Below are 14,564 nucleotides of genomic sequence, written 5' to 3'. Positions count from 1 at the left end.
AATTTAAGCAAAAATGTAGAACCAAAGAGTTAAAGCTTGACACTCAGGTTGCTTCTTCTAGGAAGAAAACTTCCTGTAACCTCCCAATTCTGGAAATCAGGTTAAGAATGTGGTTTCTGCACAGGAGTGGTTTTACTGCTTTTCGTATATTAAACTCCTCATCAAGTACAGTTTAATTTTGTTGTGTTAATTAGTTTGAACTCGTTCTGCCTTGTGCCATCTTTTTTTATAATTCTGTATTGTGTGAGATGTACTTGTCTAATAAAGCGGGGCTGGGTAGGCAGAGTAGCTATTTTTGATAGCCACCTACTACAATTCATGATTATAGCCTGCAGATTCTCTAAAGTAATTGTGGGGGTGATTTAAGTTCAAGTAGGCAGGTGGGATGTGAGTGTTCTTTTTCTCCCTCTCTCTGTCTGCTCTTCTGTCTGTTAGCAATACTCTTCACTGCCTTCTGTACATTAATACGCACAGTAATTTGTAGGTTTTTTAAAGACCTTTAGTACTTGCCTTGGAACTTTCTCACTGTGCCGGGAAAGTTTGGGCTGCCGATTTCTCAGAATGATGAATCTCAGGGTGGTATGTGTCACTTGTGTTTCTTAAGTAGCTGTGTTTGAATAAGTGGAATCAGGCAGCGCTTTGTTCCTGTGGTGCCAGCTCCTTCCCAGGCAAAGACAGCGCCGCGCAGCGGTGGGTGAGCAGTGTGCAGCTGGTGCACCCCGTGCACCCCGTGCACCCCAGGCGTGTTTGAGGTTGGTGGGTCCTCCTGACCTCTGATTCTTAGGAAAGACCTCAATAGAATGGTGAAGCCAAAGCCCCGGATTCTGTGTGGCTTTCACAAACCTCTTTGTCTGAATACATTGTAATTCTCACTCCTCAGTTACTTTCAAAATTGAATTTTCAACTTCTCAGTGTCAGGAACCAAATTGTCTACGTTTCTCTTCATTCACTGTCGGTTTGTGGGTAACACACAGGATCTGAACTACCTCTGACATTGAGTTTGACAGAACTGGCAGCCAACCACTTGTGCTGTGCAGATTAACTTGACTTGGAAACACGGATAATCAATAGCAGGAAGGTAAGGGGTAATTTTTGTTGGGTGCATTTCTTTAATCTTCATTGCTTAATGTACAAACACAAAAAAGCAGTACAGGTGTTTGGTCATTGTTGATGAAAAGTGCAACTGGGTGTCTATAAATGTTTGGGGATGAAGTTTAGCGTTACAGTTCCCTCTGACGTTGCCTTTCTCCTGAGCCATGAAGAGTGTTATAAATTAACAGCCAAAATTGGAGGTTTTAAGTGAATGATTAGTGTCAATGGTTGTCACCTTCCAACTTTGGAATAGCTTTCTTTGACATCACATTTTAGGAGCTTACAGATTGCAGGAATTTTGTGTTTTACCATTATTAATAAAAAGGGAAAGATCTCTCTTCTGTTGCTTCCCCGTCTGTGATGTCTGGTAGATCTTCTCATGGACTCAGAGTCAGACAGCTTGTGTTTGGACCTTGACTCTGTGTACTGTTGTAGGTCACTTACCTTCTCCGTACCCTCACTTTCCCACTGTCGGGAGGGTACCATCCTCTAGGCTTTGTGAGGGGTAAAGTCCTGCAGGGCGTGTGCTAGCAAGTTTCATAGCATGTGAGCTGTTGTTGCTTCCGGGCCCTGGACTCTGTGTACAGAACCAAGGTAGCTTTAGGACAGCCTCATTGCGTCTTAGCAGGGGAGAGAACTGCCTCGTTCGTGGTAGGAGTGTAGCCTGAGCGTAGAAGGGAAGTCGACGTATGTCCCTTACCATGCCACTTGACTGAAAACAGATTCCGCAAAGAGAGATTGTTAAGGTAGCCTGATAAGACAGTTCTCCAATAAAATGAATGACATTTTACTTTGAATCAATATAAAACTTATTTTAGGGCAAAAATAAAAACAAGTGACAAGGAACGTAGATCTGGCTCGCGTTTATTAAAGGAGAGTAGTTTTTCAATAAGCCATTTTGCTACTCAAACATGTAAGAGTGTTTCTTGAATGCAATAGGCCGTTTTTAAATGTACCAAGGACTTAGTAATGTGATGACATTAGCAGGAACACCATTCTTGAGCTAACAGTTTTGAATTGTGAATGATTCTCTAGAACTTTACAAAAGCCAGAATGTCATTTTTAAACCACAGTGAATTTTCCATTTTGTCTCAGTAGATAAATCTATTCTGGGAATCATCTTTAGGAGCCAAGAACCTACTCTTTACCTAAGACTGAAGATGGTTAGCTGGATGTTTGTGTAAATGCAAACATACATGTATTCTGACTGCCTTGACAACCCTATGTAAAGGGCCTGGGAGTGATTAAGTTTGTTTGCCAGTGGGAATATTTATACCTTTCTCTTACACAAATGTGGATGTTCATAGACACACACAGAACTCAGCAGGCCAGTCTGCTGACTTATTTGGAAATTTGTTGGTGTTGAGTTCTTCAGTTGTCATGAGAACTTGGTACCCCTTCGGGTACCAAGAGGCCGAATGACCTCTTTTGCCTTTTGCAGCACACTGGGACTTCCGCCTGGTAATGCCAGGACCAGCCTTCTTGATGGCATTTCTGGTGCAAGCTTCCTGGAGTCTTCCGTTTATCATTCTGAGATGCATGCTTTTTATATTCTAAATTATGATTCATTCCTGTAAATCCTTTGACAGCTGTGATCACAGTGATATTTTTTGTATGCTAGGAGTAAAATAATTTGCTCTGAAATTACTTCTAAACCTGAGTCTTTCTTGACTTTTGTTTACCTTTTCCTCTTCCCTTTGCAGATACAGGTTTTTCATGTATTGTGTGCCATACATATCTACTCACGTACTGAGTGGTCCTTAGGGTTTCCTCATGAATGAATGCTAGAACACGGGATCAGAACGGATGTCAAGAAATCATGTGGTTGTTGTTGGACATTCATTTTAGGTCCATAAACATTCGCTGAGACCTTCCTTACATGAACCACACGACCATAAATGATAGCATTTGGCGCTCACCAGAAGTATCGCCTATACAACCTGGCTAGCTTTCCTGTGTTTTTAAAGTTCTACAGTGGCCAGACATTTCAGTGACAAGCTTTTTAAAGAAATACCATCCTGTGTGTGCAGTAAAGTCTTTGACGTCATTGTTCACAAGTAAGAGAAACATCAGAATACCAAATTTAGTCAGACTTTTAATCATTATGTTTCTTTAGTATTGAATCTTTTAGATTTGCATTATTGTGCCTGAACTTTGAATTGCTGTGATTGCCATTGGTTATACCAGAATTTAAAAATGTACTTTGGGTACTTATTTTAAAATGACTTGAGAAAGTGGGAGTGAAGGTGGGAAGATACAGAAATGTAACTTTACAGTTTCCATATCCATTTCTGAAATTTGAAGTTCAAGTTTAATAGAGTTTATCTATAGATAATTGAGGTCAAACTTGAAATACCCGTATTCGGATGCTGTTTTACTTTTACTTACTTTTTCTTGTTGCTGAGACAAAACACCTGATATTCAAAGTTAAAAGAGGAATGGTTTATTTGTCTTAGACTTTGTAGTGGTTTCAGTTCACCGTTGGCTGGCTCCAAGCAGGGTGACACGGCAGAGGGACACCACAGGGCAGAAACAGTTCATAACGGGCAAAAGGCAGCAAGACGGCCGGCTGCGATCGAAAAGGGATGCGTGGCAAGTGATGATAGCAGCTTCGTTCTGTCCCTTCACATTCTGTCTAGGGTGCTCGCCCTTAGGTACACACAGAACTGTGCCAAGCCAATCAGTGGACCGATTTAGTACTCGCACACCCTTAAGCCCAGCACCACATACTCCAGATCCAGCCACCTCTGAAAAAGCCCACTGCATGAGGCTCTGGGGGACCTCTAGACCCAGCCATAACAGATGCTGCCACCTCCAAAAATGTCTGGCTTCTCTTTTCATTACATTATACAAAGGTTTATGGGCTTTGCATAGTTTGGAATAAAAACAGATGAATTTCAATAAGGACAAATACAGCCTATTTTTACTCACAACACTTCTGACACCACATGTATAGGATTTTGGACACTGGTCAACTTTCCAACTCTCTGATACCAAGAGATTTCTGTAGTTCAGTTCGTTTCTGACTCTGATTATCTGAAAGTAATACATACCCTACAGTTAAGGACCCAGACCCTCAGGAGTAGCCCCATTTTAGACAGATTTCAATCCCAAGTCCCATGCTTCATGAACTCCTGTCAGACAGCTGTAAGTCAGGGTTCCCAAGACCCAGTCCTTGGATTCAATAATTTGCTAGAACAACTCACCAAATTTAAAGAAAAAATTTTACTTAGAATTATTAGATCATTGTAAAGGATACTGTAGGACAGAAGTAAACATCCGTGTCAAAAGTTACACAGAGAGAGGCCCAGGAGTGTATCACGGCTACAGCTGGTATTCTCATGGAGTCGGGCTGCACCAGTCTCCAGAAGTGAAGATGTATGTTCACTGACCAAGAAGCTGTCTGAACCCCATCCTTCACAGGTTTTCTGGAGGCTTCATTATAAAGGTGTGATTTTAGGTTAAATCATTGGCAATTGGTGATTACTTCAGTCTCAAGCCCCTCTCCTTTCCTCAGGGGTTGTGGGAATGAATCTTCCAGCCCTCCATTCATGGCTTGGTCTTTCTGGTGAGAATCCGTCACCTTGAAACTACCCAGGGATTCCCCGAAGAGTGGCCTCCTTAGAATCGGTGACATCCTTGTTACCCAGAAAAAAAATCCCAAGAGATTTAGAAAGCTGTGTGCCAGGAACTGGAGACAGAGACCGATCACATATTTCACATACAGTTGAAATGATGTAGTAGAAAGGATTGAAGATGACCAAGGCATGACTAAGCAAGGAACCCATTTCTAAGCCTTTGGGATTCTGTTCGTCATGGGTTATTTTGCAATTGTTTGAAATACTTTAATGGCATGCTCTTTTAAGTTTCATCCCACATAGGCCATGCTCTGATATTATGCTCATTTGTGTGGCTGAGCAGAGAGATACAGAAATTCCATGCCGGATGCACGAGCACAGGGTCACCCCAGAAGAGCAGGAGGAGACTGCAGTGTGCATAGAGCAGTTCCCTCTTAATCTCAGACGATGCAGTGTGGACTCAGCCAGGGACGATAAGCATTTACACTGCAGCCTGCAGTCCCGAGGGGAGAGGTTATCTGAGGAACAACTTGCTGTGTTCTTTACTTCCCCATACAGCTGTGTGTGCACTAAGGCAGAAGATAAAGGGACCACTCTTACTACAGGGGTCCTGGGGCCACATCCAGGAGCTAGGGACAAGAGATCTTTTGGCGGGGTTGGGAGCACAGGGTGCAGGGTAAATGTGGACTTGGCTGAAGGCTTTGTATCAGTGGTCAAGTGTAGAGCGGGCTCGGTGTGGTGGGTGATTCAGCTTAGCGAGCAGAGGTTCAGAGCAAAAAGTACAAGAAGCAGAGTGGATGCATGAGTGGAATTGAGCGGGTTAAGCCAGTATGAGAACCAGAAGCCCACGTTGCTGCTGGTCCTCTCCTACCCTGGGAACGAGGGAGTGAGAGATGGAAATTCCCAGGGATCCCTGGTGATGGAGGAAGCCCAGGAAAAGCGACCATTTCCTGTGGTGGGTGAGGCAGAGCCCAAGGAGAGGCAGCCTTGTAGCTGTAGCTGGTGAGAGGGATGGCTGCAGCCCAGAGAGGCATTCCAAGGCAGAGAGGGACACAGAAGGACTTCGGGAAACTGTGCATTCACCTGGGCCATTTATTATAGTTGCAAATGTGTTGTCGGTGCCCCAGGGCATTTCTGAATTGTGAGAGTAATAATGACTACTCAAACTTGGAGAGTACCTTCAGGCGAAGTTCTGTCATAATTTTAGAATAAAAGGTTAAAGGGTTTTGTGCTTAAAAGGAGAAAATATTTACCTGCAGAAGCCACAAGTGTGTCTCAGTTCCCACCATTAGGGACTGTGAACACTGCCGTCTGACAGGAACTTTGAATCTTCCCACTCAGATATCAGCGAGTCGTTTTTGGCTTAGTTCGTACGCCTCACCCCTGTGGTGTATAGCCCTGGCTTGTCATTGAGAGTCACATGTGTCGATCTGAATTAACTCCACCAACTGTTGCTTTGAATTCCTTTTCTTTTCTGACTCACCTTCCTCCGCCACCTGTAAAAAGTAAGCACTTTATTTGCAACGTAAACAATGAAAATAATCACCTGCGTCTAAAAACGCTGCTTTTCCTTATGATGCAATTTTTATAAAGTGTTGATTGTAAGTTCTTAAAGAATTAATAAAAGCTGCAGCATATTCAATGAAAGTCATCAACCGCACCTAAGAATATTGCCTTGTGCTTTTCCTTACGCATATAACTTTTATAAAGTGTTGACTGTTAAGTTCTCCTTTGATTCATTTTTCTCATATCAGACTATTGTTTCTTGCTCTGATTGCCCCTCACATACATACACACACACACACACACTGCACACCCCCCGATATAGTAACACTAATTACTTCACCCACGTTCCGTATTTACTGTGCATCTTTGTGTACAGACAACCTTTCCAGACTGCCATGGCGACATGAAAAGCAAAAGGGTCCTTGTAGTTCTCTGCTTATATTCTGTAATTTCTTTGGCAAACTACTGAGCTGTGGAGAGTTTCACAAGCAGTTCCTCATGCCTGCTTGCCTCTTGGACCTGAATGGTAGGGACCAGCTTTTGTGGTTGCAGGTGGGGGAGGCAGGCACAGCCCACCTGGCTCCGTATCCTTCTCAGTGTTAGATAGAGAGTGCATCATCAAATTAATTAAAAACCCACTTTGGATTTACAGGTAAAAAGAGAATATCTGGGTCCCCAGATATTTTTGTACTTCACGCCCAATTGATAAATTTGGAAATAGCAAGATTTATTTGCAGCTGTTATTTCCTGAGGGACAGACTGCAAATCCATTTATTCACCCACTCAGCTTATACAGTGTGAGTGATGAGGTGACTCTCATCTTAGCAAGATAAATTCCGGTGTCCAGTCTGCTGCTGCATAGCTGAAGCGTATATGGACACTTGTTTTCTCTGGGAGGTAGGGAAGCCCTAGCACTCGTGCATCAGGTTGCTGCAAACAGGATACAAAACTGCCAGACACCCATTCCACAGTGGGTACTGCTCATCTCCACAGAGCAGGTGGCGGAGTCTGATTGCGTACAAGGTGCCTTTGGATTCTCATGTGTGCACAGCCCAAGGCCGAGGGCTCAGTACCATTAATGGTGAGGCAGAGGTGGGGGCACCTGTCACCAGCCAAGTGCTTATTGTCTTTGGGATGCAGTTCCGCTAGCGAGGGACTGTGCTTACTGAAAGTTCTCTGCTGTGTCTGAGGCGACCGACTGCCCCACTCCTCTGCTTGCTTCCATGGAGTACACCCAGGAAGATCAAAGCGATGTGACGCTGGGCTTTCTGCTTAATGTAAATGTAAGCATGACCGCAAAGGCTTGTTGCCTCTCCCTTGGAAAAGCAATTTAGCCTGCAGAAAATAATTAAGTCCTCAGTCTCTTGCAATAATTAGAAATTTGAAACGGGCAGAGTTAATTATTTCCATCAGATTTCGGTTGCCTAAGAAAATGCTCAAGGATGGAATCCGGGCAGTCTTGAAGTAATTCGCGATTCCATCACTTTCAGTATTTTTTCATCTTTTTCTCCCTGCAGGATCATGCAGATTTGCAAAGCCATTTCTTCACAGTCGGGATGAAGCTAGAGACAGTGAATATGGCTGAGCCCTTTCATATCTGTCCTGCGTCAGTGACCAAGGTGGGTCTGGCTCCTTTGATGCAGAGTGAATCAGCTGATGAAATATACTCATGCGAGGCTATACAGCGACAGCAGATAAACCAGAGGCCTCTAAGCTGCTGCTACCTGAGGCCTGTCCCTGTCAGCAGCAGAGTGAATCTGATGAGATGCCTCTTCTTAGAATGGATAGGATGAATTGTTTTCTTCTGACAGATTTGTCGAGTTTCACGTTATAATCATTATGGGAGTAATGGCTCGGTCCTTCTGCATGGATACCAGTGATAAATGATCTAGACATTCCTCATGTACCAACTGAGTTAAGGTCCCGAGACCAGTTCCTTATATGAATTGATTGCTAAACGAGAAATTGTATATAGTGTGTACATCATGATATTCAGAAGAGAGAAATGGTCAAAGAAAATTCTTAACTTGATGACTGTACTTTTATTTGTATAACTCTTACCTCCAGCACTATAATGTATAACAGAATGTTAAACTATGATAGATACTGTGTAATCAGCAACAACTTCAGCACTATGTAAACAAGGTATACTGTACAAAAAAAAGACATTGAGGTTCTAGAACCAAGGTATATAGAACTGTACGAAAAAAAAGACTCCAAAACGATGAGTAGTAAGTCTGAGCAGCAGGTCTGAACAGTCTGATAATCGGGTGGGTCATTAATTGATCGTCTTAAAGTTGAAGTTTGTGCGCTTCCTTTGGTCCACCATCCATTAAAGAGTTTCCTATTGAAAGTGGTCTTTGGTCTTTTTACTCTGAATTCTGGTAGATGTCACAAGTTTTTGTAGAACTCATCAGTTTCTCCCTTCTGAAACTTGACCACCATCTGCCGTTGTCCCAGCGGTGGGCGACAGCAGTACCAGCTGCCCACTGTCCTGTGTACACATCACACGGTCCTCCTTCTGAAAAGCCTGGACCTTAGACCACAAACGGAGAGCTGGCGTGCCGCCCCTGTCAGCGGTAGTGGCCTCTCACATTGTCATGCCTTTGCATAACTGCCATTTATGTTAGAAAGTGGCACACTCATTGTAATTCTTTCCACACACTGTTATCTAGCTGGGTAAACTTTCGATGACAGTCATTCGGTTTTTTCACAATAATAATTATCCCATTGCTCCTCTGAGTATGGAGAGTGGAGGTGTTTTCAGTGAGTTTTAAAGTACATCTAGAAAATGTTTTCTTTGTACCAAAGGTAAATTACTTAAGCCATTCTGTCTCACACGTATCTGTCCTCTTCTGCCCCCGTGTTGTAAAGCTGCACTGTGCTTCTGTCTCTTAGGACTGGATGTAGGCATCTGTCCAGGTTCAGTAATCATCTTCATGCAATGAAATATCAGAATATGCATGGTGTAATGGATACTTAAAATTAAATGTATTTCTCTGAACACTTGCAAATGTTTTAGAACATCGTGTTTCAGAATACAACACATTGTGTTACCATCACTTATCATAATGAAAATTTCATTTAACCCCCTTGAGTTTTTTGTGACTGGCACAACTGTTGAGATAAGTAAATGATATTAAAGCAAACAGACAAGAATGCAGACAGACAGGCACGCATGTACAGCAGGTACATGATCAACCTTTAGCAGAAGAGCAGATTATGATTTTCATGTTCCAAAAGAGTGAGATATTGACAGTTGATGGCAAGGATGACAGTAGCATTGGTGTGTGGAATGTATTGATTTAGAGGAAGGGATATTGAATTAGAAGTCTCTGGGAGGCTGAGGCAGGGGGTTAGAGAGTTTGAGCCCAAGTGGGCAACTTAGCACGTGGTGCAACACTGTCTCAAAATGAAATATAAAAGAAGGGCTGCAGATGCAACTCAGTGTGAAGGCCATGGGTTCCGTTCTCGACACTATTGAGGGAGATCTGGAGATCTGGAGGTTTGGAGCCTGGAGTTCGGTTTCTGCCTTTCATCTCTGGGCTATGCAATTGTGGGCAAATTAGTTAACTGATCTGAACTCTCGATTTGAGACCCGTGGGATCTGGACCAATAGAAACCCAAAGCAATGTTTGTGGAACGTGAACACTGATGAGTCTGGTGAAACTTGCTAAGGTCTTCCTTTGAAGTGTGTTCAAATGAATGTGCATTTTAACCAGTTTTGGAAATTTCTTCATTTCATATTTATGGGTCTTATGGCACTCAGAGATCCTACTAGCAGAATTTTGTATTTTAAAAACGTGTACATGTGTGTGATTCATTGTGTGTATGCACATGCATGGTGGAAGAGATCACATGAATTTCACAGGTATTCACTGAGCGCTTACAGGCACCGTGTGGACAACAGGCCATGGACCAAGTCTGCGCTGTTGTGGGACTTATACTGTAGTGGGGAGAAACAGACAGTGAGTGTATCACGTGGTAAATGCTAGGGCGAAAAGTGTACCAGGGACAGAAAGGGCTTGTGGGCATTGGTATGGAGGAGGCTGTGACTGCATCAAGGCTAGCAGGGAAGACCGTTCGTGTTTGGTGCTTTGCTCCTTAAAGCTGACTTGCAAGGGCAAACTTCAGGCAGGAGAAGCAGCACTATTTACTGGAATTAACGTGATAGTCATCTCCATGCAGTGAAGTGAGTTTCTGCTCCTGCTTAACTTTGAACTAGGTCGCTTTTAAAAAATACTGTATAAGTGAAGGAGCCAGGTATTACAGCTTAGTAAAAATGTCAAGGTTTCTAAAGAGAGACTTGTTTATCTTCTTTTTCCTGGCTTGTTTTACACCCTAGTTTTTTGAGTGTTGAGGGCTGTGAGATTTTTTGGCTCCATGTTTATCAACATGCCTTGTTCCTTTTCATCATTTGATGTTTTTTTCTTACATTCATTGGATATTTATCCAGTTTATATGCAAAGTATTTCCTATGCACTTGAGAATACGTTGATGAATAAAGAAGGGGGCACTGTCCTCAAGGAACTCCAGATCGATTGGTAGAGACAGGTGTGTTACCAGTCCACAGAAGGAATGAGGATTTTGGCATGTAAATTTGCACCTGAGGCTTTGGGAACACAATGCAGGGCCTCTCACTTCAGCCAGATGAGGGGCATTGAAATTGGAGAGGCACCTGGAGCAGTACAGTGAGTTTGACACATGAGCCAGGCAGCTGGGGCACTGCAGTGAGTGCGTGAGATGCTGAGGGGCCAGGCTTTGTGTCAGCCGTTTCCGTCGGGTAGCACGGTGGGGTGTTCTGGAGGGCGTGATGTGGGGTGGGGGTGGAAGTTTCCCATGCCAGATCTCGCAGGGTGCTTTGTTGGGTGCTTCTGTGTGAGGAGTTCAGTGTCAGCTGGAGATCCTAAGAGTGGCACTCATCGTCCACTGTAGCTGTTGTCACTGCTGGGGTTTGCCTGTCTTGCTGATCCGTTTGTTTTGCTGCCTGCTATGGCCACTGTTTACTATCTCGAAGGGATTTAAAAAATTCTTCTCTGTATTTTATTCATTGATCTTGCCATTAATTTAACCATATGATCGATTCAACCTTTTAACCTACTAGATTAATTTGGTGATATGCATTCAAATGCCAGACTGTGCTCAGATCAAGTTGATGAAATATATCAATTGCCCGTGAAAACTGTGCCGGCATTATCTAAGTAATGCCAAGAAATGAACTCTGCATTTACTTTTTTTTTTCCTTCAGGTTTTCAACAATCATTTTTTTCAAGTCACTATTGATGACCTAAGGCCAGAACCTAGTAAGCTCTCGATGCTGTGCCATGCAGATTCTTTGGGAATTTTGCCAGCTCAATGGTGCCTTAAAAATGGAGTCCGTCTCACTCCTCCGAAAGGTTGGTATTCTGTGAAAGTGTGCGGGATTTGAGTGGTCCGGGATGGTGTCTTCCTGTCACTGAGGTGATACCTTTGTTAATGTGGAGAAGTTCGGGCTGCGAAGACTTGATGTGGTGAGTAGTGTGTTCTTAGTAAACGCGACATGCTCTAATGTCCGCTCTCGTGCCATCCTCCAGGCGGTGCAAATGACCGGGCTTTTCTGCCCACTTCCGTCGACGGCAGAGCCTCTGCGCGTTCCTGTCTTATTGGTAGCTGCGCTGCTGTCTCGCAGTGATAAAGCATGTGCTGTTGCTAAGTGATTGAGGTTAAAAACTTGAGAGTGTCAGAGATGTGGCTGTAAAAATGCAACAAAATGCTAATGAAGCATTTCTTCAGACTTTTATTTCCAACAAGTCACATTTTCCCCAGAGCCTCGTTCCTCTCAGGTATCCAACAATTGGGTGCTGTAGTACGTTAAAATAATTCATTTGGGAGCTGGCATGCATGAAAGTCATTTTAGACTGGGACCTAAGAGCCACGTATTTAATAGGTAACATCCTTGTAGTTTAGCAGTGGGCTTTGTTGTCTCCCAAAGCTTGTGTAGGGAGGAACACAGTAAAATGAACAAAATGAAAGCCAGAGGGAAAAAAAGGAATTAGCAGAAGAGAAAATTGAGGCAAAATTAGAAACATAAACTTATGTGGGGGTGGTTTAAAAGACAAATAAAATAAAAAAGGAGTTTTACACGAAACTTTTCAGCTCTCCAGGGATTGGAAAGCCAGCATCCACCATATCGAGAAAATAAGTCCCCATTTTTATGCTGGCTGTCACAAGTTCTCTGCATCGTTTCATTGTGTTGTGACTGGGCTCATCCATAGCATAACTGCTCACTGGGCCTTTACCCTATTTCCCCTCCTAGCTCTGCCCTTTGGAAGCAATGCTTCTGCTTATTCCTATTTCAGCTGTTGACTCTGCAGAATAAAATCGCAGCATCGTGGCATGTGGTCTCACGATAACGTGGTGAAGTTTCCCACAGCACTGCAACTTTGCTTGTCACTGTTGAGGTGTCGCGCTTATTCAGTCCTCAGAATTAGGCTGTCAGGAAGCTTAGTTTTGGAGTTTATGGGATGTGCCTGTGGTCACATGGATCATGGTAGGCAGCAGGCCTAGCTCGGGAGTCTGTGCTTGGTGACGGTGGGAAGGGCTCCATGTATGAGCCCTGTCTGTTTCCACGTTGGTCTCCACTTGCTTTGTGACCTGAGCCAGGTCACTGTGCTTCAGCTTGAAAAGAAGAAATGATAAAGGTCTAAGTATTTATGTAATCCCTTAATAAGACCATACACAGTTTCTGCTCTTATCGTCTGAGTTTCTGGTATTTGGTGCAGTGAAATTATCTTCCTGCAGCCTTGCAAATTATTTCTTTTCTCTATCGGCACTAAAATGTATTTTGCAGATTCTCAAAGAACCGGAGTGTTTCTTAATGTATATAATAAGTTGTTTACGGGATGTTGAGTAATGGTAACTCATGCCTGCCGATAAGAAAATATCAGTGATGACTTTTTAAACTCTTAAGTGTTCATGATATGATTAAATAGTATTAATTTGGGATGCACTGGTATTCTGCGAGGGGCGGTGGGGCTGTTTTCTGGACACTGAAGAATTTTTACTTATAAGCCAATTAAGATAAAGACCAACAACTTACAGGACGGATAAGGGGAATGAAGCAATTAGTACATGGTACAAAGCACAGTGACTCTTGGGCACATCCATCATGATAGGAGAAATGCAAGTAGAAATCCTACTGAGCTGCTACACATTTAGGAGATGAGACAGAAGCCCAAGGAGGGAAAAAACCGAAAAACAAAACAAAACAAAAAAAACCCAGATGCATTCATTTTAAGTGAGTTTGGAGGAACAGAGCTTCTCAGAGTTTGCTGTGAAAGAGCAAGGTGTACGACAGCATGGAAGGTATGGAACAAATTTACTAAAATTACAGGTGTGGTTGCCCGTTCACTCAGGATCTTCACTTCTAGAATTTTTCCTAGAAATATATTGCACAGATAATGTGCACATAAAAGTTTGTGTGGTTTTGCAATAGTATTTGTTTTGTTTGGTGCCGGAGATTGAACTTGGGACCTGTCGCTTGTGAGGTAGGCGGCAGATCCACTGAGCTAAATCCCTGGCCCTGGAATATTATTTAGAATAGTAAAAAGAATAGAAAAAGTTCAAGTGCTGTAGGGTGCACAGTCTCAGGAAGTCCCGTATTTCGGAAGCTGGGACAGGAGGATCCCTTGAGGTCAGGAGTTCAAGACCAGACCGGGCAAGGGCCAGGGATGTACCTCCGTGGTGCTGCACCTGCCTGGCAAGAGCAAGGTGCTGAGTTTGATCCCAGGTACTGGGAATAAACGAAACACCAGAAAGACCAGACTGGGCAGCATGACAAGACTCCATCTTTAAAAAAAAAAAAATCCAAGTGTTTATCAATACAGCACTAGCTAAACGGATTTTGGATATTAATCTAATGAAAACTGTTCAGTTTGGGGAAGAATGACAAAAATCTGCATATCTATATGGAAAGCTGTCCACTGCGAGTCGCAGAGGTCTGTAGGTTCCCTGTGATACTTTATTAGAGAAGAGGTAAATAAGACTCGAGGTTTGTGCTTCTCATGGGTCTGCAAAGACATCTCTGGCAGGTCACACGAATGCGTATTGGAATGAGTGTGTCTGTGTGAGCTTATGGGGTACAAGGGTGGGAAGCAGGGCAGACAGGAGGAGTATGAGCGAGACTGCAACAGAATACTTTTGGGAAAGAAAACTGTGTCTGCATAAACACGGAAAATCTCTTTTCTTGTTACGCTTCCCTCAAGAACACAGTATAACAATTACTCACGGAACATTGTAATTGCAGTGTACTAGGCAGTACAATGTCGTGACCCTTCGAAGCCTGTAGGAGGACGTGTGTAGGTTATATCCGAGTGCTATGCCATTTTATGTAAGAAGTTTGAACATCTA

General features: G+C 43.2%; 1 protein-coding gene across 9 annotated transcripts in view; it reads left to right on the top strand.

Moving 5' to 3' along the window:
- The window catches only part of Sfmbt2 (Scm like with four mbt domains 2), a 219,667-nt gene that overhangs the window by 122,816 nt on the left and 82,287 nt on the right, over positions 1-14,564 (top strand). For all 9 annotated transcript variants that reach the window (XM_010621393.3, XM_019207097.2, XM_010621390.3 and 6 more), the window contains 2 exons: positions 7,694-7,795; positions 11,425-11,572. In XM_010621393.3, coding sequence (XP_010619695.1) covers positions 7,694-7,795; positions 11,425-11,572 — 250 coding nt within the window. The remainder of the gene's footprint in view (positions 1-7,693; positions 7,796-11,424; positions 11,573-14,564) is intronic.

The sequence above is a fragment of the Fukomys damarensis genome, unplaced genomic scaffold, assembly GCF_012274545.1.
Source record: "Fukomys damarensis isolate Sample0158 unplaced genomic scaffold, DMR_v1.0_HiC HiC_scaffold_10, whole genome shotgun sequence".
NCBI classification, from domain to species: Eukaryota; Metazoa; Chordata; class Mammalia; order Rodentia; family Bathyergidae; genus Fukomys; species Fukomys damarensis.
This window is presented reverse-complemented; position numbering and strand designations above follow the sequence as displayed.